The following is a 26,718-nucleotide window of genomic DNA, read 5'->3' on the forward strand; positions in this document are numbered from 1 at the left end:
AATGTGCAAAATCTGCCCTATTATTTTTATTGTTAAGCTGTTAATGTGTTGCATTACTCATTCAGAAGCGGCTAGTGACTAGGAGACAAAATTATAATTGCACATACTATTTAAAATGACAAGAATACGAAAACATCTATTAATTCCTTTTTTACATTTCACAAGGACTGTATGCGAAATTTCTAATGGAAAATGATTTGATTTAAAAACAAAATTCCATAAGCGCCAAGCACACATATTTCTGTCGTTTATTCAGTTAATGAATCAAAAACCTCAAATTATAGTTTGATAAATATCTCAATCTGTGTTAACTTCACAGGCTCAATGTTTGAAACAATATATAGAATTTTAATGAGTTTCTTATGATTCTCAGAATATACAGCCATTACTTCCCTAATTTATATTTGTAATGGGGAAAAGTTGTGTTTTCTTTAATGCAAAAGCTGAGATACTTAACTCTTAGATGTCGGAACTAACCAACCGCCTATCGAAAAGCATCGTGTAGGTACGCAGAAACCTCAACAAAATAATAATTGCAAACCAGACACAGATTGCAAAATGTTAGGCATAATAATTAAGACAGTTAATTTGATTATTTTTACATAACAATTTAGCAAAAAAGAACAAAGAAAAAACTACAGAACGAAGAAAGAATACAGTAACAAAGCAGAAAGAAACATGAAATATAATAGAATCCACAGAATGTCCTTAATATTTAAAGATGGACGAATTGACGGAGAAAAAATCATGAAGGAAATCCCGTTTGCTGGAACGTGTTCTGCATCAGAAGACAGCACAGCGCGTGCCAGTGGTATCTCGCGTACCTGCTTCTGCACTGACTCTGGTTTGAGCATGTATTACAGATACTGCCTTACGTCATCAACACGATCATAGCTAAATTAAGACACAGGAATGACCAGGTGGATGTCGAAGAGAATGGCTTCTTATATTCGAGAAAAGAAAATACGTCTTTTCGGGTCTCACACTAAAGCATCTAGGCATATTTATCACCGACTCTGTTTGTTAAAGCAATAGTTTATACTTCACTCAAAACTGTTTCACAAACAATGGTGACTGCAATGCTAACACTGCAGATCGTGGGGGAAGAGGGTGATAAGAATGGCGAGTCCGGGGAAGAACAGGCCTCGGTCCACCCGTACTTTAGTTAGACCTTGCCATTAATACATCACAACCTGAACAATGAACACCTCACTCACGTACGTAGGTACCCCACGACACAACACATTTTTAAATTTCTGAAAACGGAGTGCGTCTTACATTTGATGGCGTCTGGGAATCGTTATGTTTCTTTTCATGAAAACCTTTTTCTAAATCAACGATTTGCCTTACAGTCGAGGAAATATGGTATTTAATACGTGGAAACCTGATTTGTGAAACGCCGTTATTTGTACAATCTGTGCAACGAAAATAACATGCAAAGTCCCAAGCCGTGCAGGTGTACATTTTTAATCATAATTCCAGTCATTTCACAATCTCCTTGTCTCTTTTTATTTGTCTGTATGCTGAATTTCTCTAATTTCCATTAATTACAGTTCTTTATTTCAGATGTACAGAGTGGCCATAAAGTCTGGAAACTTGAGTGAATATACATAACAAATGCTTTACTGATATTACATTACAATATATGATATGTTCAATGTGTTGTCCCTGATTAGCAATGCATAATTCAATGCGCTGTGCAAAATTACAATAAATGCGGTGCATTAATGCAGCATTTCCATCAATCTATACACATGCATTGCCTCAGATGATTTGTGTCCTTGATTTTAATTGAATAAACCTGTGCCTTTGGCATACCTCAGAAGAAGTAATCAAGGGGGTTCAGATCTGGCAAGCATGTAGCCCACATCGTCCAATCCAGTTTTGGAAATTATCATCCAACCAGCTTCTCATCACTCTGGCGTAATGGGGTGTTTATATATGTTTCCAGACTTTATGCCACCCTGTATATTAAGCAGCCACCAATATGTCTGCCTAATTTGAAGAAAAACATGGCAAAACTGCGGAGTATTGTGGCTGTCATTTTAAGAATGAGTAATCGAGGCTGAACGTCTTCAGGGTCTGAGGAAAATCACTGTTGATCATGCATATTAAAAAACTTGGTGGAAAAATTAGCAACATTTATATCAACCGAGAGACGAAACTATAACTTTACCTTGTGCACAATCTCCACTACCACGGATTTCCAGTGTCTATAAATTACGAAATAAAATCTCATGATTTCGCACCACTTCCACGTTCATAAATTCACAACACACACAAAAAAAGTATTTTAAATACAATTGGTATGTTTCTTCATAGTCACTACAGAACTAAATTCCACAAATCCTCAACAGAAGCGCATATAGTGGACAAGTCGGCTGAAACGAAGCTAATGTGTGTACCACAGGGCGTCCCACAGACACATACACAATGCCGATGCACGCGATGATTGTGTGTAGACATCTTTTTGGGACACACCATATTATGGACTGAAAGTAACTTACTGACAACTTAGTTTCTTACTTAGCATCGACCAATAAAAGAACAGCAACACAGAGGGGCCAGAACTTTATTCATACAACTGATTAGAAGTTATACACGTATACATGTAAAAATTACACAAATGCCTTATTCTATATCAGGAACAGAATAAAAATAGTAATGTAGATAAAGAACGAGCTACTTTTACTCCGGCTAATCATGAAGGAAGTCACGTATATTTCTCGTTACTGTACTTTAAGAACTTACGCTCCACTAGTTCTCTGTGGGCCCTTTTGAGTCATATTAATTTTGTCTCCAAGGCTCAATGCCATACCCTGAAAATAAATGCAAAATTATTTCAGATTAAAAAACATATCCTGGAAATTAAATAAACCGCTGCTCCATATTCATTCATGTATCATCTAGACCAGTGGCCCGCCAAGGCTTTTTTTGGGTGCCCACGTTGTTACGGAAAGAGGTTATACTAAATAATGAAGGCCGTTCAACCACGAACATTATAAAATCAAAGCACAGATCTCGACTTACTGATGCCCATTTTGACTGTTGTTTGCGAGCAGCAACATCATCCTACACTCCCAAATTTGAAAAACTGGCCCATGAAATGCAGTTCCAAACATCACACTAAGTTTCCACTTGAGTAATAATAATTGTACTTATAAAAGTACGTATTTTTGATTGCGTGGTTTCTTGTATCATTAAACGTCATGTTGTTTTGCGTATTATTTGGTGTCCATATCTTATTTGTCCAGAGAAAAGAAAATTTGGCTTTGTTAATTGGTTGGTGCCCGCCATGATCTCAAAAACTCTCAAATGTGCCCGTAGGCACGAAAAGGTTGGGGACCACTGATCTAGACAATAAACTCATTAGCAGCTGTAGTTTCACAGACAAATAGTCTCCCCTTTGAGACAATAACAAAACGACCGACCATCTACTCAACCACAAAATACAGTCTAATTCAACGCATCCATTACTCACCTGACTTTTAGCCCTAATACGAATATGACCTGTAACAGGTGCGTCTGGCTTGTTGAAAGGCTTTTCTATGCTCAGGTTTGCAAGAGCATCTTCACCAAAGATAGAACGTGCATACATGTTGGCAGCCATGAAGCCGCACTGACCGGAGAGAGCCTGTATAGAATTACATTAATTAAATATTACATTACAAAGCACATACTTAGCAGAACAGTTTTCAACTTCATCAGAAGAAATTTCTTGTTACCTTTTCTGGAGTCAAGCATTTCATATTTGTGCTGCTTATCAAATGATGAAGATACTCATGAAGATCTGTCAAATTTGTATTGACAGAAACCTATTTCAGAAAAGAAAAATATAGAATCAAGTGCTCGTTATTACCATACTATCCATTACAATTTACACATTTCCATACCTCATTACAATCAGTTTTAATAACATCTTATTCTGTATATTCTAAATTAAAAAATATTCTATAAATATAAAGAATAACTATATATGAGTTACAGAACCATTTTCCCAAAGTTCGACAAGTAAAGGAAACTTTACTATAACAAAAGAACAACAGTACCTGCAAATTATAGAAATTCATTAGTGTCAGATTCTCATTAACAAACCCACTATTTATGTTAGAGACTCAATTAAACAAAGAAGTGGCCAAACTCAATGACGTACATCACAAAACAAAATTCAGAAAGGTCTGAGAGCCGTATGCCTAATGTTGGGTTCTGCGTTAAATTTAAAGATAAAATTTATTTATGCTCATTCTAACTTCCATAATTAACTCAGTACAACAACGTATAAAGCATGCAATAAGCAATACGATAAGGAATAATTCGTACAAATTAGAATAAAGAGTGTAAATATTGCATCAATTACATTGAGGATATGAAAATATTCAGAATTTTTACCTCAAATTTGATATTTGCACTAAAAATGCTTTCAAACTACAAATTACTGTTTCAATTAATTTAAACACATACAGTACTAAAATTTGTAGCATTCTCCTAATTCAACATAATAAACTGCATAACAAATTATTCATTTTTGTATAAAATGAAAAAAATTAGAGGATTAAAAGAGTGTGTTACAAATTTTTTCAATATCATTTTCATAATCAACATACATTATTTACTTTAAAAAAAACTATTATTCTGCCCATACTATTAACAAAGTGTCCCCAGTGTACTTAATCTAAACAAAAATAATTTTTACCTGCGTTTATTTTAACTCTTCCCACACTCATTACTCTAGAGACATAAAACAGCTTATAAGCTGTAAATGTTCACACCTTCTCATTCTAACTTACCTTATTTTCCCACTCAAACTCAGCCCACATCTGTCTGAACTCCGTGTCATTGCATGACGCAGGAACGATATAGTCCATGATATCAATGTGAATATCATTGAGAACCACGACACTGCGATCTGACGCAGCACCGCTCACATCGTACACTGCAAAAATACACAAAGTACAGTATTCCAACATCCACTGAGTGAACAGCAAACGGGAAAAGATAAAGTGAAATGGCACTGTCCCCCAAACGTGGGTTTAGTAGTAAGGCTGTTCTCCTTAAACGAAGGAGTCAATTACGGACTATGACGTGGAACACATAAAACACATGCAGTCATAATATGTTCTAAGAATGCATATCAAAACCTTACAAATGAAAAATACACGTGATAGGCAGACCTGATCAGAAAAGAGATGTAACAAAAAACAACAACAGAATTTTAATCTACAAAGCACTCACCAATATTGCCAAAGATGATACCATTTTCTGTAGAGGCAACCTTCACATTGGCTTTGATATTGCAGAAGTCACGAGGAGCCAAGACAACAGGCTGTGGTTTCTCTACCAGCTTCAAATCTCCCAATGTAGCAAGCTCAAGAGTGCAATTTTGCAACGTGTCACCTTGATTATGAAAACATTATTCAGATAACAGTACATTACAAAATATAAAGTCCATACTAAACGACATGAATTAAAAGAATAAATAAATAATGAAATAAAGACAACGCAAATACATAATACAGTGCAAAAAGTTAGGTTAGAATAATAAACTCAACAACCTAAACACACACAATCCTGTGGAGGAAAAGTGTTAATGTTTGTACACATTCTGTCCAACACGTTTGTGGTATACAACTTAGCAATTCTCCTGATATTCATTCCTTGAACCAATCATTAAATAAACTAAAAATTGTAGAAGTAAGTAAAGCTGTTCCACTATATGCCATGTAGGCGCTTGGAGGGAGTGGAGGTATAGCTCCTACCCATTTTTGACCTTGGCACTAGATGGGGGTGAGCGGTCAGCATCACACCCCAGCCACGCTTTACCCCCAGGAAAGGCCCCCGGTTCCCGTTGGACAGGAGTCTGGGTGGCTAAGGCATATTTAAAACTGACAAAAACAAATATTATGAATGTGAATTTAAAAATATAACAACAGTTCACAGGTTCCTGAAATGTATATTAAAAGTTCCATCCCTTAACTACAGTAGACCTCCATTTCAAAAATTTAAAAAATATGTTATTTGGTAATATGTACAGAGGATAAGGATTCACAAGGTTACCAAGGAAAAAAAAAACACTTCAAACTTTTTAACAACTTTTGAAGGATGCACATTTTTATGCATTCAGATAAAACTTCACACCCATTTTTCATAATCTTAACTTAGTAATACATTAGAAAGTCTGATCTTAATTTCTGTACCTGTTTGGTTTACAATGAGAACATCCAGAACAATATCATACTGGTTGACGTGAACATAAGCTTCAGCATAGACTGGATCTGAAAAGCCAGTGAGTTGAGTGACTTTGTTCAACTTGCTCAATCCTGGTGTTGACTCTCCACCACTTCCAAGACCTGAACCAATTCCATCTCGACGACCACCCACCAGTGCCTGATTAAGACTCAACTCAAACACATTCTCGGTGCCACCCAGATCACCTGCACGAGATGAGGACAGCTGTAGGAAGGAGATGGGATCGTCTGCGTGTACCACCGACCCAGGTTTCTCTTTAGCCTGAATAAAGACGAGGAAAAAAAATCAACGTTACTGCAAAGCACTTGCAAACAAACAAAAATTGCAAAATTCACATAGCCAATTAAAAATTTCACCTGATTCCAACACATTCCCATTATATCAAACACACACCCATATGCCAATAGAACACTTTCCCAGATATTACTATTTATTGAATTAATGTATTATTTCTATCACCATATTTTATTTATTTAGGTACTTAATTTTACCAGTAGGACATGTGAGCAAACATCCTTTTATTAAAAAATAACATTAAATTCAGAAACAGTTGAATGTCTGCAAGTTTCCAGCTAACAGGTTTCCATTATGTGACAATAATAGGCGTCGAGAACTACATGTTGAAAAAATGTGGGTCATGACAATAGTTAGCCAGCTGTAGAAAAAAGTTATTTTGAGGTCAGCATGGCTGAATATACCTTAACAGCACTGCCCTGACAAGTTATAATACTAGTAATTTGTGCATAACACAGTCATAAATATTACTCCATTATTACAGAAGACACATTGTGTATTAGAAGCACAGTACATACTTTCTGTGTAGAAGCCTCCTCCTCTGCCTTGGCAGCAAGCATGACGGACAGAGCACGACGACAATTCTCATGAAAGATATTCACAATGACAGGGGATTTATCAGACAGCACCCGAAGGCACAGATACAAGCGATCAGCATCATCATTTGTCATATTCTTCACTGCTAAACCTGTATAATTACACAAATTTAGAACTTCAAAGTCATAAAAAAATTTCATAATAGAGAGTAATTCAGATTCCAAAGCATAATCACAGACCTGCATTTCTTCACCTTTTATATTCTTCATATCCTTGTGCAGTGTAATTTATCTGCGATACAAATTCAGTCCAACTTTTAGATCAGACCTCATATATGGGAAATTTGAACAAAAAGAACACTGTTCATATGGCATATTAGATAAGAAGATTTCTGTCTTCTGGGTTGTTGCGCTGTGTAGTCTGGTCGATGTTAACCAACGTTTCAGAGGTCATACTGCCTCCGTCATCAGGGCGATGAATATGCCAATAGGGTGTGAGAAGTTGGATTTTATAGGCAGGGAAGTGAAAGGTGTAGCCTGCCCCGAGCCAATGGGAGCAGGTATGGGAGTGGACCAATGGTAGCACGTGGGCGAGGGTGGGAGAGGGAGAGATTGTAGAGAGAGAAAGGTGAGTGTAGTTGTATGGATAAAGGCCCTGAAAGGGGCCGAGTTAGTGGTCTGGTTGGTTCTGGCGGCGCACTCTTGCTCGTTCTCGGAGTCCTCGGAGTGTGTGGATCAGAGGCTTCCAGGACCGGCTCAGGTGAAGTCCATCTTCCCTGTTAAAGTTATCAGGATGAAGTTCGATCTCGATGGCTTCCCTGATTAACCGGTCCATGTAGCCGGTTTTTGAGGAGAGGATAGCAGTGTCCTCTAGCTGTATCTTGTGCTCCAAGTTGAAGCGGTGTTCAGCAACCGCAGATTTCTCGGGCTGCCCGAGCCGGATGTGGCGTTCGTGCTCCTTGATCCTGGCCTCAACGGAACGGCCTGTCTGGCCGATGTAGACTTTTCCGCACTCGCAGGGAACTCTGTATACGCCAGGCGTCTTCAGTCCTAGGTCGTCCTTTAGCGGCCGGAGAAAACTGGGAATTTTCTTTGGCGGAAGACCAACAGACTTGATGTCGTGCCTGGCCAGCAACCTGCTTATGCGGTTGAAGGTCGTCCCGACGTAGGGCAGGAAGGCAACCGAGGCTGGTTTTTCAGTAGGCGGTGGCAGCCTCGCAGGCGGATTGAGAGCTTTCTGAATCTGACGGTTGCTGTATCCGTTTTTCCTGAAGGTGGTGGTGAGTGCCTCCAGTTCACTCTGTAGGCTGTCGTGGTCGCAAAGGGCTTTAGCCCTGTGTACCAGGGTCGAGAGCACGGCCTGTTTGTTGGACGGGTGGTGATGGGAATTGGAGTCTACATCGGCCAGACAGGCCGTTCCGTTGAGGCCAGGATCAAGGAGCACGAACGCCACATCCGGCTCGGGCAGCCCGAGAAATCTGCGGTTGCTGAACACCGCTTCAACTTGGAGCACAAGATACAGCTAGAGGACACTGCTATCCTCTCCTCAAAAACCGGCTACATGGACCGGTTAATCAGGGAAGCCATCGAGATCGAACTTCATCCTGATAACTTTAACAGGGAAGATGGACTTCACCTGAGCCGGTCCTGGAAGCCTCTGATCCACACACTCCGAGGACGAGCAAGAGTGCGCCGCCAGAACCAACCAGACCACTAACTCGGCCCCTTTCAGGGCCTTTATCCATACAACTACACTCACCTTTCTCTCTCTACAATCTCTCCCTCTCCCACCCTCGCCCACGTGCTACCATTGGTCCACTCCCATACCTGCTCCCATTGGCTCGGGGCAGGCTACACCTTTCACTTCCCTGCCTATAAAATCCAACTTCTCACACCCTATTGGCATATTCATCGCCCTGATGACGGAGGCAGTATGACCTCTGAAACGTTGGTTAACATCGACCAGACTACACAGCGCAACAACCCAGAAGACAGAAATCTTCATATTCACCGCTGTGAGAACCTCAAGTCTTACATATTAGATAAGTTCAAATATAATAAAATTACAGTCATTAGGAAAACCATTAACTATTTACCTGATTTCCCAAGGTGTAAGATAGATGCCATGATTAGCATTGCCTCAGAACAGAAACGATTTTGCTTCTTGTTATCTGATACGAGTGACATGTATCGGAGAGCAAGCTTGGCTAGAGTGGTGCCAAGAGCAGCTCCAATAAAGAAATCACCATCCATCATGTACTGACGCAAAGGAGGGCGGGCTTCCCCCTTCTTGGATACACTAAGATAGATACAAACATTAATCAATACTATATGAAGAAGTACAAATGATCTGTACCCTAAACTCGGCAAAAAAAATTAGTTACGAAACGTGCGCAGTTTTGCAATTCTGGCATATTTGTCAGAACTTTACCTTTGTGAATGGCAAGAGAACTCCCCACATTATTGTTGTCTAATCATAGTCAAAAATGGAATTTGACAAATTTTAGTAACACTCCTTAATCCATTTTATAAAAATTATTCAGCTGTTCTCAAGATGTTCAGGAAGAATGAGCAGAGAAAGTTTAGTCAGTGCTCTGTGGGGTTACACATGTGTACAACAGCGCAATAGTACAACAGGCTCAGACATTACCTGGCAGTGTTGAAGGCTGACTGGGTAGCATATGTTCCATCTGATGTGACTAATTTCTGTACTGGAACTTGCTGCTGCATCATGTCCTCGTCTACCTTCTCACCAGTTGCACGCCGGATCTCATCATCCACTAATGGAATCTAACAGATTGTGAAGAAACTCTTATAGCATGTCCTTAACTTATACAAAGTAATGGACCTATCTCACAATTATGTAAAAATTGATATAACTAATTTAATTTAATATACATTTATCCACTTAACAGGCAACAAGATTTTTGTGAAATAGCACTAATTTTCGCAGCACAAGATGCCAACAAGAATGTTTAATAAAACTAAAGAGAAACTTCTTACCAAGCTACACTTTTCCCATAACAAGCTGAAAACCCATTAACTGAAGTACTTCTAGAAATGGTATGTATTTACAAATGAAAATCAGCAAATAACATGAGGGTCATTCTATGTGTAAATATCTATCTATAATAGATGTCAGCTGGTGATCATTTTTTAAAATCACCATTAGACTGCTGGCCCCCACTTAATGGTACCTGCACCTTGTCATGGTGGTGGGGCTTGAGTACTTCAGTGACCCCAAGAGCTATGCTGGCAGTAGCATTGCTACTGGTAGGGCATCCCTAGCCAGATTGGTCGAGGGGAAGAGGTCAAACTAAGACAGGTAACCTGGTCGCAAGGCTAACAATCTTGCACCGTAAAAAGGAAGATGTTTCAAAACCTCGATCAAAGCCTCGGATGGACCTAACAGAGGACCGAATGGAAGAGGAGAATTGAGGAGGCCATGAACCGAATACGGACTGGAGAGCCATGGAAGAAGAAGAAGAAGATTAGACTGTTGGCAATGTAAAAACATATGTACACCTTCAACACAAGATGACTCCTACCTAATTATCAGTTTGTGAACAAAACAAATGAACAAACTGCAATTTAACATATACACTTCCCACATGTTCCATAAAAATACACAAACATTCATTTTAAACATTTTTTTTCTCAACTCGCTAAATTCTTTACTGGAAAGTAACTGCTGACAACAGCATAGATTTGCCTGTGTATTAAAAACTGATCTATAAATGCAATTTATAATCCTACAATACACAGTAAAATATATATTGGTTGTGATCACTTTTAAGATCACTATTTAGACTACACAAAAACACTATATTTTGTAATTAAGCAAAAATAAGTAATTATTTTAATTTTCATATTCTGCTTTCTTACTTTTCAATAAAAATGTGTTTTTATATACTACTATAGATTTTCCTCTCATTCTTGACAGGCAATTATCTAGCATGCATAATATTTGAAAGAGACAGGATAATACAGGAAAGGTACTAAGCATTTAGCTTTTATAACTGAGTCAATGTACTGACCCTTAAGTGATTGAAACATGGTGAAATAATAAAAAACAACAACAACAGATTACTAGGTAGTAACGTGATGTTTCTACTGAGTATAAGATACTGCAATGGTATGCTAAACAACATAAAAATATGATAAATCATTACCTCCCCAAGAGTTTGACGCACTTGATTCATAACAGCCTGTATATCATCAGGGCTAGTAGCATATTCTCCAAGAATCCACAGTGCTGCACGATGAACCTTAACCGACTTAACTGTTGGGAAAGCATCCAGGAGTCTCTGCAAAGTTGTTATAATACGTGATATTTCAAAATAGAAAACTCAACAGGAATTTAATTACAACAAACATATGAGCATAAGAAGTCAAATAATTTAGAATTAAATTATACTTCTATTATAAGAGGCCGAAGTCCTTCAAACTTCTGAATTGCTTCCCGTACAAATACCAAAACATCAGATGCTGCAAGTTCATTTGTATCAGAAAGGAATTCAATCAGAACAGGAATTACAGTTGCTGCCACATCTGGGAACTGCAAAGAGCAAATACAGTATGTAAATCTTTGACTATAATATCATACATAAACTCAAACATTTTCTGTAAAATACTTTCTGCTCATCTATGAACTTAAGTGACAGAGGGAAACTCACCTTAATGCAGCAACTGTGTAGAGTTCGAACCAACAACTGGCGATATTTCCCAGTATCCTCATGTTCCACAATATTGTGTGTCTTTGCAACCTCTTTCTTTAGAACCAAAACCATTTCTTCAATATTTCGGGATGATACCAGTTCCATTGCTGTAATACATAACATACATATTAAAGGAAAGTAATATCTCCATTAGACTGACCTCTATTTAACCTTCCAATGCCATAATACATTTGCATATGACTCTCCACAGGATACAAAGGACCATAAGGAAGTACTAAGAAGTAGTTGTAACTTATTAGATGTTATCATTTCAGTATCTATCTTGCAAAGTTCATTCAAACCACAAATAAAAAAACATGGCGTGCACACAGTTCTTTTATATAAATTATCAACTCACGTGTTGTTTCTGCCCCATACACGTCTGCATTTGACCACTATACAGTTCAAAGTGTCAAAGATTTATGTTATTGTGCCATTCTGGGTTAAATGTAATCAGACCATCGGAGGACAGACAGCCTGCAGTTCACAAATTGCTCCTGAAGACATCATATTAACCAACTTCTGCATATTTAGATCTTATTAACTCACCAAGGTTCAAGGTCTTCTTCCGAACTTCAAGGTCTGGACTTGCCAGGACTCGAAGTATATCCATAACAAGGTCCTGCAGGACTCGTTCCTGTGTAGGATGCTCTTTCAATGCAATAAGGCGGTCTAATACTATCAATTTCACATTATTGTCACTTTCCTTGACAATGAGTTCAATGTAGCAGGATGCAGCTGCCTACAAACACAATAATAAATATCCACAAACCATAAACATTCTTATAGGTTCCATTTTTAACAAACATCAAAATTACAGTTGTACTTAATTACAGTACACTTGTAGAATGTAATAAGTGAAACAATGCAGTCATTCTGCAGCCACTGTTAACCAAAAATTCAGACTGGTAAATAACTTTCCACCCATTTATACTGATCCTCAACATTCCTCCCAGTATACAGTAATCACATTGCACTGCTATGTGTTACTCACAATTCAGATGACTGAATATTTATTTGTTTAATGAATTTCTGTAGTAATAAAATACAAACATTAGATACTAGGATTCAAACATGAAAGCAGGTGCACAGTGGTTTACATTTAAATAAACGAAATGTTAGCATAAACACATCCACACCTATCTCAGAAATTAACAATAGGAAGCTAAGAGACTTACTTAACTCAGAAATTTTTTAAAAAATATCTTAAATCCTATTAGTATTTTGGAATCAGTCCTTTCTCATTCCTCTCCTCAAACCTACTGGAAGATACCATGGTATATTTTGTCACGGAACAGCAGTACAAACAAACGTGCACTAAATGATGACCCAGATTTCAAAATAGTTTATACTATTCACCATCCAAGCAAAGTATGTAATATTAAGAGAACGTCGAGTATTTCACAGTAAATTATGAATGCAGAGTGCAACAGAAATGTGCAAAGCAATTCCTGTTTTATGTTTGCAGATTTAAGCATTTTCTTTATTACAGGTTAATCTCTGTGGTCACAAGCCTACGAATGAGATCAAGTAATCAGACCATGCAAAGACAATCTCATTTATCACATATACAACAATGATTTAATGAAATCAATAACAATACAGAGTAAAAATCATATTCTAACTAAATATACTGTTTTACCTTGATAGCAGTTGGAGCACTAGACAGTGTTACCAGGGTGCCAGCTGCTTCATAACGCACAGCCTGACTGGTTGAATTCAACAGATTGTAGATACATCTAATGAAGCGTGATCGTTCTGATGGGTTAGCATGGCAAACCTGGTGACCAACTCATAGCGTAAGCTTAATTATATGGAACATTTTAACATACTGAACATGATGAGGGAAAGTTTTAACACATGTCAATAAAATCATTATTTGAATCTGAAATTACTTACTCAAGACACATCAACTTTATCACAATGTGCCGAACAATAAGCAGTTTTGGCAATAATTCACAACAGCTACCTTCCTTTCAATATATTCTTCCATGTAGAGATAGCAATATGAACTACAAATAAAGAATTATGCATAGTTTACAATACCTTAAAACTGTCAAATGTTATTTGCACATTGCCATATTTGTGACTTAGAAAAATAGAGAGGAGAGAGTATAATACAAAATTTGTATTAAAAATGTATATAACAAATTTCGTATATCCTACAATAGTGTTACATCAGTAACAGCTTTCAAACAGAAGAGTAAATATGTAATTTGTAAGGTTACCATATTTCTAAATTACACTCTACATAGGACAGCCCAATTCAAAGGCTACATACTGCTTTCCTACATGTGCTTATTAATTATTGGCCACTGTGCAGGTGATCATGCAGGGAGAAAATACATTCCAGAGCAGATACAAACATGGCACAAAACCTCACCCAGCGCTGATAAAAACTGGCATCATCCACAAAATGTGCTAATGGCAGCAAATAGCAGCTCTCTAAGTGATGCATGAACAATATTTTGGTTCCCTTCTTTGAAAATTTAATCTAAGAAAAATACTTTCAATAGTATATACTGTAGAAAAATCAGAACAGGGAAATGGCCATCATGTTCCCATGTATGAATGTGTGTGACCTCTATTCCTAATATAACTTGCAGAAATAGGCATTACTTTGGTTCTCTGTTTAATTGATAACACTTTCATAATCAATTATTTCTCACTAAATTTTCTTTCTGGTAAGCATAGGTTAATTGTGTGTACCTTATAAATCAATTCCACGATGACAAGCTGTAGGATATCTCCAAAAGAAGTCACTTGGTCAAGGCAGGATGCAAGGTATGCTAATGCCCTTTCTTGATCTGCATGAAGCAACATAAGAAAAGCATTGCGTTTGCAGGACATATCCTGCTCACCCTCCAAGAAACTTGCAATTAATTCAGGTGCATCAGGAATAAGGAACTCAAAATTTCTGCAGAACAAAACACACAAAAAACAGTTTTAATAGACAGAGGAGTGAAAATTATGAAAATTTCTCTGCAACTACTAACAGTACTTCCTGTTCATTGCAAACACAATACACATATTATTTTTTGTAAATTTACATAGATTCAGTAACCTGTTAAATAATCAGAATTTGCAAAAAATGTTTCAAATGAGTCACAGACATTATTAGTACTGTATTCTTTAATATAAACAATTTTTTTGGATAACATCAATTTGATAAAATTTAAAAAGTTTAGTTTGAGATTAATTTAAAATAAGGTTTATGTCTCACTAACACATGCCACAATTAAACTCATCTTAAAACTTTTAATCCAGACCTCAAATATAAAATATCATTGAAATTCATTGGATAGATGCAAAGATGAAACATGCAGATGGAGACATAGAACTGACATCCCCATTACATGTTCACTTTTGTCATTTATGCAAAGAACACATAAAAACACCCCACAGCCACACACTCACGCAGAATGTCCCTGGATTGAATCCAGGCTTTCATGGTAAGAAGAATTCAAACTACAGCACAAGCAATAGTACTCACACATAATAAAGCTAGAAACAGAGTCCCTTAAACTTTAGCATACAAAGATTTTATTGTATTCTTAAAGCAGAAGATGGTAAAACAGCATTTACAGTATTACATATGATGACATATTACACCTGTACCTGTAAATTGTAAAAATGGCAAGGACAGCATTCCTTCTCACATAAGAATGCCTGTGTTCGAGGCAAGCCCTAATTGCAGGCATCAGTGGCTCCAGAAGTTCTGGCTCCTTAAGTTTACACAGAAAACGCAATGTTGATCCACGCAAGAACTCATTGGGATGCTGCAGATCCTGGTGGTAAACATAGACTGGGATTATTATGCCAATTATATCATTTCCTTCTTAAATAAAAATTCATGACAGTTATGAAAAAGTGGAAATGTGTTAGCAGGCCAAGAAGAAGAAAGAAAATGTAAAACTGCATGCACACAGATACGTCCAGAAGTTTTAGTCCTACATGAAAATGTCAAATCCTAATAAATAATATGCTAATCACATTAAGCAGTTTATGTCTTATGTTACACAATTTTGGCACATTATTTTTTAGATGTATTAGTTTAAAAATGAAAGGTAGAAATCAGGTAATATTTTACACATAATTATGTGCAAAAAGACATTATTTATTCATGCATATTCTTTTTGGTACCTATGAATAACTTTGAAAGACTACTTATATTTTTTTAATTTCTTTGATGTATAGTATCCAAGGTCATTATGGAACACCCTACATTACCTACCCATATTTACATCAGATTTTAATCAATTTTTTTAAAATACTCTTAGAAGGTATAAACACAGACCCTGCAAATGTGGGACAAATGTGAATGAAGGGAAAAAAACTCTTAGAAGGGTTTATTCTGAGACTTGCATAAGAAAATTTAATATTTACTCTAAAAACATTCAATACTTTAATGTAAAACCACCTACTTCAATCTAACCATCTGAATTACAAAATGATATATTATCTTTAAATCAAAATGTGTATCACATTAATGCTTTCTTCCTGGAATAAAAGCAGTTTACCTTCCTGTAAGAATCACAGACAAGTATCATCTCTTGCATAAGTTTGCCATCTGGAGTTGTCTTAGGAACAATTTCCCAGAATATCAACAATAATTTCTTTATCATGTGGTCTTGAAGTGGTAGCACAAAGCGGATTATTGTCATCAGCAACCCTGGTAATCGTTCTCCACTAACTATCATACGAATTGTTTTCTTCAAAGCTTCAATTTTTGTTTTAGTATCACCCTTCTCTGAAAAAATAAAGTCTTTATAAAACTACACAAATAACACTTAATAACACTACCAGAACAGTAAGAGAATTATAAATGTATTCTGCTACAGTGATGCACTTCATTTCCTACTGCACTGCAATTTTAACAACAATACATTCATATATATATAGACTTCATGCACACACCATTTTCATTAAAAATTTCCACCTGCAGATGGACTTGCTTAATTAAAGCTACTGTCTGACAAATGTGTCTTATTTCTTCCAGTGTGTGATCAACTTCAGTATACTTAACTTACTTCCATTTGATCACGTCATATTCAGTTATTTTCTGGGGGAACTTGACAGACAGCAAAAAAGTATTTTACAATCAAAAGAAAATTATTAGAATAATGGCAGGAACTTAAAGGAGAGTCTCATGTAGATAACTGTTAAAGAAATTTAATATTCTTCCATTAGCCAGTGAATACTTGCTCTCATTATTATAATTAATAGTGGACAACAACAAAATTTCAAACAAACTCAGATATCCACAACATATGTACAAGACAGACATAGCCTTAACATGCCACACATTAAACTCAGTAAACATAAATAAGGAGTTTGCTACACTTGAATTAAGCTATTCAATAATGTTCACTCCACTATAAAAAGTCTGGAGCACAATATAAAGAAGTTTAAGCCAGCACTAAAATAGTGTATCCTATCTCACTCCTACTCCATAGAAGAATTTACCTCAACCAAAAATTCTCAGCTATTATAAATACATGAATGCAATAGTGGTGATGCTTTCTTGTGTAATTATTTTTGTGGCAATACTGTGGCTGACTGTAAATCACTGTCATAAATGTAATCTACATCTATATTAGAAATAAGCATTGTATTTGTACTATGACATGTTCTACTTCCTTGGCTTAGGCCTATGAATGGTTTATGGAATGTAATTAAATTATATTATGTTCTATTAACCTTGTCATTTTAATCCTCATGTTACTTAGGGATAACACCTCCAAATGACCACCCAACAATTTTTAAATACTGTACTTTAACAGCTTTTACAAACCCCATATAAGAGTAGGTGCAATTACAATTTTATGGAATATGCAAGTTAGATCTACATCAAAATAAAGAAATGTTAACATACCAAGATCCATCTTCAACTGCATCTCATTGGGAGGATCAGAATCTGATGGCAGATTTATTAGAGTATAACATGGCTGCTCAACTGTAACCATGTTGAACCAATATAAACTACCTGCAATTAAGGAAACTTGCAATAAATAAAATAAATCCTACCTTCTAATTTATCACTTCTTTAAAAATGGAAATTCGGTTTTTTTAAGTGACACTGAATGAACACAGCTAGATTGTAACATCAAAAAACAACTATCTCCAAATGAAAGTAGTGGGAAGGCAAGAGTTAATGTGAGACTGTCTGTCACAGTGGTCAGCTGGGCCCTGGGTTTGAAAAGATTCTGATTCAACACGAGGGGTAAAGTGATCAAAGTGTGAAGCCTTACCACTCGCCTCCATTCACTGCTGAGATTAACAATGCCATTACTACATATAATTTCATGGATCAGGTACATTTTGGAAGTAAATTACCTACATCAAAACGTGTGACAAACAGCTTTATCGCACATGAGTAACACAGTGAACTTAAGCTTACTTCATCTAAGCTACGCCAGTAGGTTAATTTCAAAATATGTCAAAGCTATACTATTCACTAGCTTTTTTCATACTAAATGCTGCACATATCTATGAATTTACTTATTCCGAATTACAGAGCATTATCAAATCAGTGACAAAGAAGTAAAGGTTAGCAAAATACAGCAACGACCAAAAACATTATGCGTATTATAAAATTGCAGTTCTCTGTAAAATTAATTAAATAGCAATATCGCAAACGCTCTGTTTAAACTGCAAATGCATGCCAATTTGTATTCACAAATTAATCACCTGTAATGTAATAACACAAACACTTGACGTGTCAAAGTTATAGTTCCTTGCACTAAACGCTAGCGCCACGGTACGTCTTTTATTGAAGTATATGAAATCGTCATGACCAATTTCATAATGCCTGGAATCTTGCACGTGGTTATAATTCTTACCACGGATCACCATTACACCAGCTTCATCGACAGTCTTCCTCACGTTCCTCGTGACGACTGAAAATATACATAGTTATAACGGCTATTTTGTAAATACTTACAATTACTGACGTAAATACGTCTATACGGAAGGGTCATTCGGCAAAAAAGTGAAAGGAAAATGTGTAAGATCCGTATCAACAAATCGACAACAATGGTTAACTATGGAACGTCGTGTTTACTTGGCATTGTTACCTAGAAAAACGTGTAAGATCCATATCAACATTGTGTAAATATGAACCGACAACAATGGTCAGCTTGCGTGCATTGTTATGTTACCTTACTGCCGTCAACAATCCGCTTTCGTTATTGCGGAAAGAGCTGAGCTGTGAATCGCTTGTACAAGTGCGTCGTAGACTAGATAATTTTGACATTAATTTCCTTACACTACATTCAGCTACCTTCCTTTCATTGTATTTATTGCTTAAATATAATTTAAATATAGAGACGTATTTACGTCAGATTCTACGGAACCGTGGTTCCACTGACAATTTTTTCTTAATTTCAACTTAAGTAAATTATTGAAGACTGCTGTGTTCCAGGTTGTAGTAATGTATTCCCATAGAAGTTTACCCATGTTTCAGAGATGGCCATCTCTTATCAACGCGGTGATGAAGGCTGCAAGTACCTCTGAAACGTCGGTAAAATTTCACCAAATTACACAGTACTATACAACCCAAAACTCAGCCATCTTCATACATGCCACCACAAAAACCAAATCATGCAAAATAAATTCTTCAACAGAGTAGGAGATAAAAGATGTTATTGCTGGCTTAATACATATATGTGAACATCAGTGTGTAAATATTGGTTTCACTGCTTAAAGTCTGCAAACTCTAGCAAGAGGATCATGTAATATAAAGCTATATGATTTTCAATAGTTTCAAAAGACCATAATTAACCTATCATATTAACAGCTTTCCCTCATTGTTTTCCAATTCTTGTTAATACCCTCCATCTGCAGATGTACTGTCCTTGTACTGGTACCTCCGACCAATCTCACCATAACTTACAAGGAATAGGAACATCAATGTTTCAATCCATAATATAAATATCAATCAATAATGTGCTGCACACAGAGTTATATAACTAGAAAAGATATTTTATTTCTAGTATGTAATTCTTCCACTCTATTAGGTTACATCCCTTCTAGTTACAATCCTGCCTTATCATGATAATAGTTGTTTTGTAATAGTAGACCATGGCTATATATCACAACACTTCACAAAGTAATACTGAGCAAATGCTTCCTCTCAGTACCTCAGATTTCATCAAAGTACTGTGTAGAAGCAGTTTAGTTACAGCACATGTGAATGAAATAATGTAGTAGAACTTGAATCCATCTTCATACAGCACAGTATGTAAGATATGAAGAAAATTATCAACTTCTTCCATCTGATGTATATAATATTGTATTTCACATTATGGCTAAGAAATGAGACATTAAAATCTTAATTCAAAAAATGGAGTTGAAGAAAATACAGCATTATTGACTAATAAACGCAAACAATCGTTTTTATGAATTTCAAGTTTTCTTTTTCTTTTTCTTTTTTCTCTCTTCTTCAGAATTTGTATACTTCGAAAATTTTCACATTAACTCCTGCCTTCCCACAATTTAAATATCAACACAAGAAAACGTGAACACAATTTTATGATTTAAATTATTTCACTTAAACTATAACAGAAATACATGTCTTCAGTAACTGGTAAGAAGTGCTTATGCCAGAAGGAATTAGATATGCTTTATGGCTTTCTTACCCAGAACCAAATATTTATTATGACAAGACAAAAATTAATCACTAAGAATATAATTTAAAAAAATTAATTCATGACTGGCACTGTGCTAGATACAACTATACATTTTATGAAAACTGGTTCCTTCACCAAGGTCAGTTTATATTTTCTTGAATTAAATCTGTTGAATTACAATAAATTTCTAACATTATACACTGAAAAAACAAATGTTGACACAGGATAAGTAATGTAGGCAAAAACAGATCAAGTCAAAATACTCCTTCAGTACTGAAGTATTCTTACAAGAGTACTGTGCCCATGTAACATCTAATGAAATTGTAATAAATTATATACTATGAGAATAACTCCACCAGTTTGTTGCATAATTTAAATATATTTTGACATCAGAAGAAAAATCAATACGTTTAACAGGAGTCAAACTGCACACTTTGAGACCAAGAATGTATTTGCCATTGAACTAGTTGAAAATATTTATTATTTAAAGAATTTGATCATGTACAAATATCTGCAATGAGACTATTGCCTTTGAAACATTTTGACACAAACTGATGTATAACACCTAGGAGATTACATAATATAAACATACTATTATGCATATCAATCAGATGACAGGTAATTAATAAAATATACCCACAAATGTTAATGTGCCACAAAATAATTATGAAAATAAAACAATTTATAGTCAAACTCCATCACAAGCAAGATGAATGAAGGGTGAAGCTTCCTATATGGCCATGGTCAGGATTCTTTAGTCAGTAGCAGGAAAGATAAAGGAAGCAACAGGGTAATGTAAGTGGATAGCAAGATGGTTACTCTGTCTCCATAGCCACTGCAGGAATTGGGTCCTGGGGACCTTCTCCTCCTGGCGGAGGTTGTGGGGGTGTGGGATCCTGGCCTGTTGTGTCTGGCTGTCCACCACGTTTTTCTTCCCCTTCAATCATTCTTAGGTACTGAGCAGTTCCTTCTTCATCAAACACCTTAAATGAAGTGTTCTTCCCCACAATCCCTATTGACACATTCTAGGGAAAAGAAATTGTAAAGTTCACAATTTACTGCTATTAATATATTATCATTCATGAATAGGATTATAAAGGAATTGTACTGTACTTCAATTTTATTTAATATACATATATGTCAAGATCTATTCACATCTTCAGATTATCATTATGGTAACCCACCATTGTACTTTCATTGGCTAGCACATTCATTTCAGGTCTCAATCCATCATTGCTACAAGAAATTACAATAAATAAAATAATAAACTTGGTATAAAAACAACAACAACTGAAAATGGACATAAAATCTGGAACTTTGAACGTCAGAAATCTCTTTTGGTCAAGTTCAATAAAAAAGAAGTGACATAAATGTAATAATTTAAGTGAGATACAGTAGCACTATAGAAATATGGGACGTAGGTAGCACTAAACCAGCATATGATTATTCACTTCTGTATGGAAATGGAAATGATAATCATCACTTACAAGAAGAGCCAGTCGAATGAAACCCTATGCTAATGAAACTGTTTAGCCTAACTGGAATGCATTTAATCAAAACATATAATGTAAGTCCACAAAGGTAAACACTCGTCTCATGCATTTCCTATTAAAACTAACCTGAAACAAAGAGATGATTTACTTTACTTTAGTATATGCCACTAGGAAGATTCAAGAAAATCTGTAGGGACTGGAAGTAAACAGGACACATGAACTCTAGTATATGCTAATAATGAGACTGATTCAGAACTCTTATTCACCACTGTTTACAAAATCACTTAAAAATGTATAGTTTGATAAGTTACCAGCAGAGTCTTAAAATGACCTATGTTAATTAATATTGATATAGTTTGATGATTTTAAACCAACAGATCTAATAGGGCATATTACAACTCTGATGATTCTCTTGGAATCAAAACATATGCTGACATAGTTAATAACAATACTGAATAAAATGGTTTAACATTTATATATATGTTGTACTAGCTACTACATAGTTCAGAATCTTTGTCTTCCTGCCTGTTATCCAAAACATAAATACTAAAATATACAAAACTATAATTTTACCTGTTGCTTTGTGTGCATGTGAAATGCTGTCTCTCACATAAACAAAGAACACAGACTGAGGCTGCTTGAAAATAAGGTTCTGATCAAAACTGCATAATGAGAAGCTTCATAATTTATATTATTCAGCAAATATTATTATAGAGATCAAATCATATTAGACAAACAGGGCATACACCATGCATTGTAGACACAAAAATGTGTGAATGTGTACAAAATTTTTGTTGTAAAGCCTGAAGGAACAAGTGTGCTCAGAAGACCTTGGCATAAATTATTGCATCTTTGGGATCCATGAAAGGTGCACTATGCTCTATGAAATTAGATGTCATCAAAGTGAAGGACAAAATCATAACCTAAATGCAGCTACTAGTAAATCCTTTCAAAATCTGGCAACCAAGACAATGTACAATGTCTGACATAAGCATGCAAAAGCTACAATGGTACTGAACACTCTTAAACTTGTCCAGCATTTTTTGAGGGCATTATATGGTAAATTAACTTTTAAAACTTCATTATATGAAAAAGAGTAAAGGGCTGAGAATACCTTAGTGTTGAGCTCAACTTCATTGGGCAACGTGTCACGAAGTGCCCGTAAACCATGCTTGATCAACTCGTCTGTGTCACAATCTAGGAACTCATCGAGGTGCTTCTCAAGGTATGTGCGGGCACTCTGGGAACGAGAGCCCACTGCCATAGCTTTGCAGTCAAAATAATTGGCTGATGGACAGGTCTGATACACATGGGGACCTTGGTCCTACAGAAGATGGTAAAGAAGCAAGTGAAGTGAATCAAGTATATTATAAACCTAACAAAAAAATGGGGGAATTCTTATAAGGGACTGTTAATGTAGAAAAAATCTTACCTCTTGGAAATTTCTACACATTATAAAATGTAACTTGAATGTATTTTAACACAGTAAGTCTCAAGAACACGTAAGTAAGAAGAACATAGAAATTTTTAAATGCTTACATCATAACCAGATACCAAGAGTCCAACACCATATGGTCGACGGTCATAACGCTGAGTGCATATTTGCATCTTGTTTCCAAGGTTTGTTATCAATCGACCAACAGGTAATAAGGCATCATGGGAATATTTATGATTCAGACATTCAGTTCTCATGTAACGACTAAAACAGAAAATTACAACTTTTTGCATAACCATAGAGTATAATTACTTAATTAGTGAAACATAGGTCAGAACCAACTCTGCACTCTGCAAAACATTATCAACACATGTGGCTCTACTGGAACAACTTTACTATATGGTGATTATGAATACCAGTCAATAACTTATGGATTACTTATATTAATTAACATACTGCTAACACAAATTGTTCTAACCTACTGAATCATCCTGTCACTTAATACGAGTTTCATTTTAGGTTGCTAGACCTAACAAATAATTCAAATGTACCTAACACAAAGGTTACTCTACTGTGAAAAAACATTGTCCTAGGAGGATAAATGGGAGCAACGTAATCTGGCCACACTACTCAGAGTTAACCTTTATTGGCCATGTGTAATACATCAAGTAGAAGACATGGAAAACAGACATGATGAACTCTGTCATCCATGGCTTCTACTTCAGTCCAAGTTATGGACCAGCTCTTTAGCTGTTTGTACATTCCATAACTGCTGGTAAAAAGAAAAAGAAAGAAAGAGAGGTCACTTCAGCACTGCTACAATCCTGATACTGTAGGTGTTTGCCCAAACAGCATCCTCCAGGCCCTACAATTATGGCCAGCAGGAATGGTGGTCCACAAGATGGGACCCTTATTACTTCATTAGCAATTTACCATTTAACTCAACATTATTATACACCATTTTACTCGATATCATGAATTTAAAAATTTGAAGGTTTTTTAAGATTTTGTATCTTTAAATTTTAAGTTTTAGAAAAAACTCCATATTGCATGTTACTCTACTAGTTTAGTTAATATTCAAGTTATTCACCTGAAGATAACTGAATATGGTCAAAACATGTGTTTCATCAACTTACCAATAAAATGAGCACTTTATTAAATTACTATACAAGTAAAGAAATAAGCAGCACTGATAATATGGTGGTTTTTCAGTTGCAATTTAACAGATCTAAAATTAGTCATACATCATCTTCTTAGCCTCTGGAGCATATAAAATTAACAAGTAGTGAACAATTCTGGTGTGCTTATCAATATTTGGCATTTATAGAGTGGGGGCATTTCTCATGCAGGAACACATGTATGTTTCAATGTAAAGTGCTTGTTGTTATCTGTCTTAACAAAGACTGCAATTGTGGGAAAATTTTAGTAAAACTTTTCAATATCAAATGTCATGAATATCTACCCAGCCATTTTAAAGTACTTTAAACATGTGTACAAACAGACAGATAGCCAAAGCAAGTTTATCACACTTAACAAGAATGTAAATGCACCTAAAAAGTAATATCAAATTTTTATCAAACAATTACAAATAATTATGATGAGTGCATGCAGGCAGTCTTAAATTTGTCCACAGAGTGGTAATTTTATTAAGAAAGTTTGAAATCAAACATAATAATAATATTCTTGAACCTAAGTATCCTTGCATCAGCAGTGAGGCCAGCAATTGCAATGCCAATATGTGTGTCAATGGGAATAATTTTCTTCTGATGGGCTGACAACTCTGAAGAGGCACGTTTCAGTGCTATCAATACTGCGTGAGTATTGCTCTTTAGTCCCACAGTTGCAGAACCCAATTTCACAGCCTCCATTGCATACTCCACTTGATGAAGCCGACCTTGTGGGCTCCACACAGTCACATCACTATCGTATTGGTTACGAAACTAAAAAATAAATATGAGCCAAGTTTAAGAAACTTATAATTCTAAATTATGTGATTCACTGCGATATGTCAATTGCATATGTAATAGTAAAGATCTTACTAGGACTTATAAACGAACCAATGCTCAAATCGTCTTAGTCATGTCAAACAATTAGGTTATGTTAAACACTCCACCGATACAAAAACAAATAATATGTATTAAGGCAATATCATTAATTAATAAGGATTAACTTCACTGCTACTACGAAATTTCATAACAAAACAAACTCCGCAGTCCTATATACCTTTAAAAACTATCATATAAACACCCTTACTCACCATTTTTACCGAATTCAATTTATAACTCCAAACACTACCAACCAACCAGACCAGAAAGCAAAGAGAAAGTTATCCACAGATACATGTTACTACTAATACCTGTGACACATAACGTAGTTAGTAATCCAATATAACTTATTCCAATCAAACTTAAACGAATCCAAAATAACCGACCCGCATAGGATTAAACCCACCACCGCTTAAAGACTGCCAGATAACCTTCCAGGACTTCGCCACCACTTCTCCAGGATTTCTCCAGCACTTCCCCATGACCAAAGAATATTCACAAAAGCCAGGATTTTTCCAGAAATTACACAGGCCTTCTCCAGGACATCCCCACGACCACCCTATGAACAAGGTAGAAATTCTCCAGGACAATATAAACCATCAGAAAACAAAAAACCTTATCGATCATAAACTAAACAACCTAACATTACCTTAGCTAACCTAGTTACACCTAAGATAACCTAACTTAACCTAACCTAGCCTAACCTAACATAACCTTAACCTAACCGAACCTAAGCCAATACAACGCAACCTAATACAATATAACACATACCAATCAAACATAAACGAATCCAAAATAACCGGCCAGCATAGTATAAATCCTACCGCCGCTTTAGGACTTCCGCATAACCTCCAGCACTTCTCCATGACCAATAAAATTCCGCATAAACTATCCAGGACTTGTCCTACTCCACTCTACGACTTATCCAGAATTTCTTCAGGATTTCTCCAGCACTTCTACATGTCCAATGAAATTCCGCATAAACTATCCAGGACTTCTCCGACACCACTCTAGGACTCATCCAAAATTTCTCCAGGACTTCACCAGCACTTCTCCAGGACATCCCCACGACCGCCCGATGAACATGTTAGAAATTCTCCAGGACCCAACCTAACACAACGTTATCTAACCTAACCTACACAACCAAACCTTACCTTACTTAACCTAACTAAACCTAACCTAGCCTAACAGTGGCGGGTCTTGAATCTGAGCAGGGGTAGTTTTTCAACACACAACGATATAAATAAATGAAAAGTAAATTACATCAGGAGAAAACCCATACGTGTTCGACGATGTTTTAACTATTTATAAGTCCGTAAGA

At 36.0% G+C, this 26,718-nt stretch overlaps 2 protein-coding genes across 4 annotated transcripts; both read right to left on the bottom strand.

The window, feature by feature from the left end:
• Positions 1–2,558: 2,558 nt before the first annotated feature.
• Positions 2,559–18,707, bottom strand: betaCOP (coatomer subunit beta). Of its 2 annotated transcripts, none has more exons than XM_022057880.2 (19): positions 18,485–18,707; positions 17,670–17,780; positions 16,315–16,544; positions 15,413–15,582; positions 14,504–14,711; positions 13,437–13,574; positions 12,344–12,536; positions 11,753–11,901; positions 11,494–11,634; positions 11,249–11,383; positions 9,727–9,866; positions 9,173–9,375; positions 7,059–7,228; positions 6,195–6,507; positions 5,233–5,394; positions 4,788–4,933; positions 3,726–3,815; positions 3,482–3,634; positions 2,559–2,819 (listed from the first exon to the last, which is right to left on the bottom strand). In XM_022057880.2, the coding sequence occupies exons 2-19, from the start codon at positions 17,758–17,760 to the stop codon at positions 2,748–2,750; spliced, it is 2,904 nt and encodes a 967-aa protein (XP_021913572.1). In that variant the 5' UTR covers positions 17,761–17,780; positions 18,485–18,707; the 3' UTR covers positions 2,559–2,747. The 2 variants fall into 2 exon arrangements, with proteins under 2 accessions (XP_021913572.1, XP_021913571.1); XM_022057879.2 differs by lacking the exon at positions 18,485–18,707 and adding an exon at positions 18,046–18,185.
• A 1,049-nt stretch (positions 18,708–19,756) lies between these two features.
• Prosalpha6 (Proteasome alpha6 subunit) lies at positions 19,757–25,724 on the bottom strand. 2 transcript variants are annotated; one of them, XM_022057872.2, is made up of 5 exons: positions 25,610–25,724; positions 25,042–25,292; positions 23,457–23,616; positions 23,032–23,241; positions 19,757–21,449 (listed from the first exon to the last, which is right to left on the bottom strand). In XM_022057872.2, exons 1-5 carry the CDS (start codon positions 25,610–25,612, stop codon positions 21,240–21,242), a joined length of 834 nt encoding a protein of 277 aa, XP_021913564.1. In that variant the 5' UTR covers positions 25,613–25,724; the 3' UTR covers positions 19,757–21,239. The 2 variants fall into 2 exon arrangements, with proteins under 2 accessions (XP_021913564.1, XP_021913566.1); XM_022057874.2 differs by lacking the exon at positions 25,610–25,724 and adding an exon at positions 25,392–25,412.
• Between the last annotated feature and the right edge of the window lie 994 nt (positions 25,725–26,718).

The sequence above is a fragment of the Zootermopsis nevadensis genome, unplaced genomic scaffold (assembly GCF_977971745.1).
Source record: "Zootermopsis nevadensis isolate Lab colony 2312 unplaced genomic scaffold, Znev_1.0 Znev_ptg000020l, whole genome shotgun sequence".
NCBI classification, from domain to species: domain Eukaryota; kingdom Metazoa; phylum Arthropoda; class Insecta; order Blattodea; family Termopsidae; genus Zootermopsis; species Zootermopsis nevadensis.

What these genes read in the sequence shown, in the direction of transcription:
- betaCOP (XM_022057879.2), bottom strand. An exon ending in GTGCTCCAACTGCTATCAAG is followed by an intron (nt 12,537 to 13,436) that starts GTAAAACAGTAT and finishes TTGTGTTTGTAG; the next exon opens with GCAGCTGCATCCTGCTACAT. An exon ending in TGCGTCAAACTCTTGGGGAG is followed by an intron (nt 9,867 to 11,248) that starts GTAATGATTTAT and finishes ACAATCTGTTAG; the next exon opens with ATTCCATTAGTGGATGATGA.
- Prosalpha6 (XM_022057872.2), bottom strand. An exon ending in GCTGATGCAAGGATACTTAG is followed by an intron (nt 23,617 to 25,041) that starts GTTCAAGAATAT and finishes TTTCTGTTTTAG; the next exon opens with TCGTTACATGAGAACTGAAT. An exon ending in AAGTTGAGCTCAACACTAAG is followed by an intron (nt 21,450 to 23,031) that starts GTATTCTCAGCC and finishes TCTTTTCCCTAG; the next exon opens with AATGTGTCAATAGGGATTGT.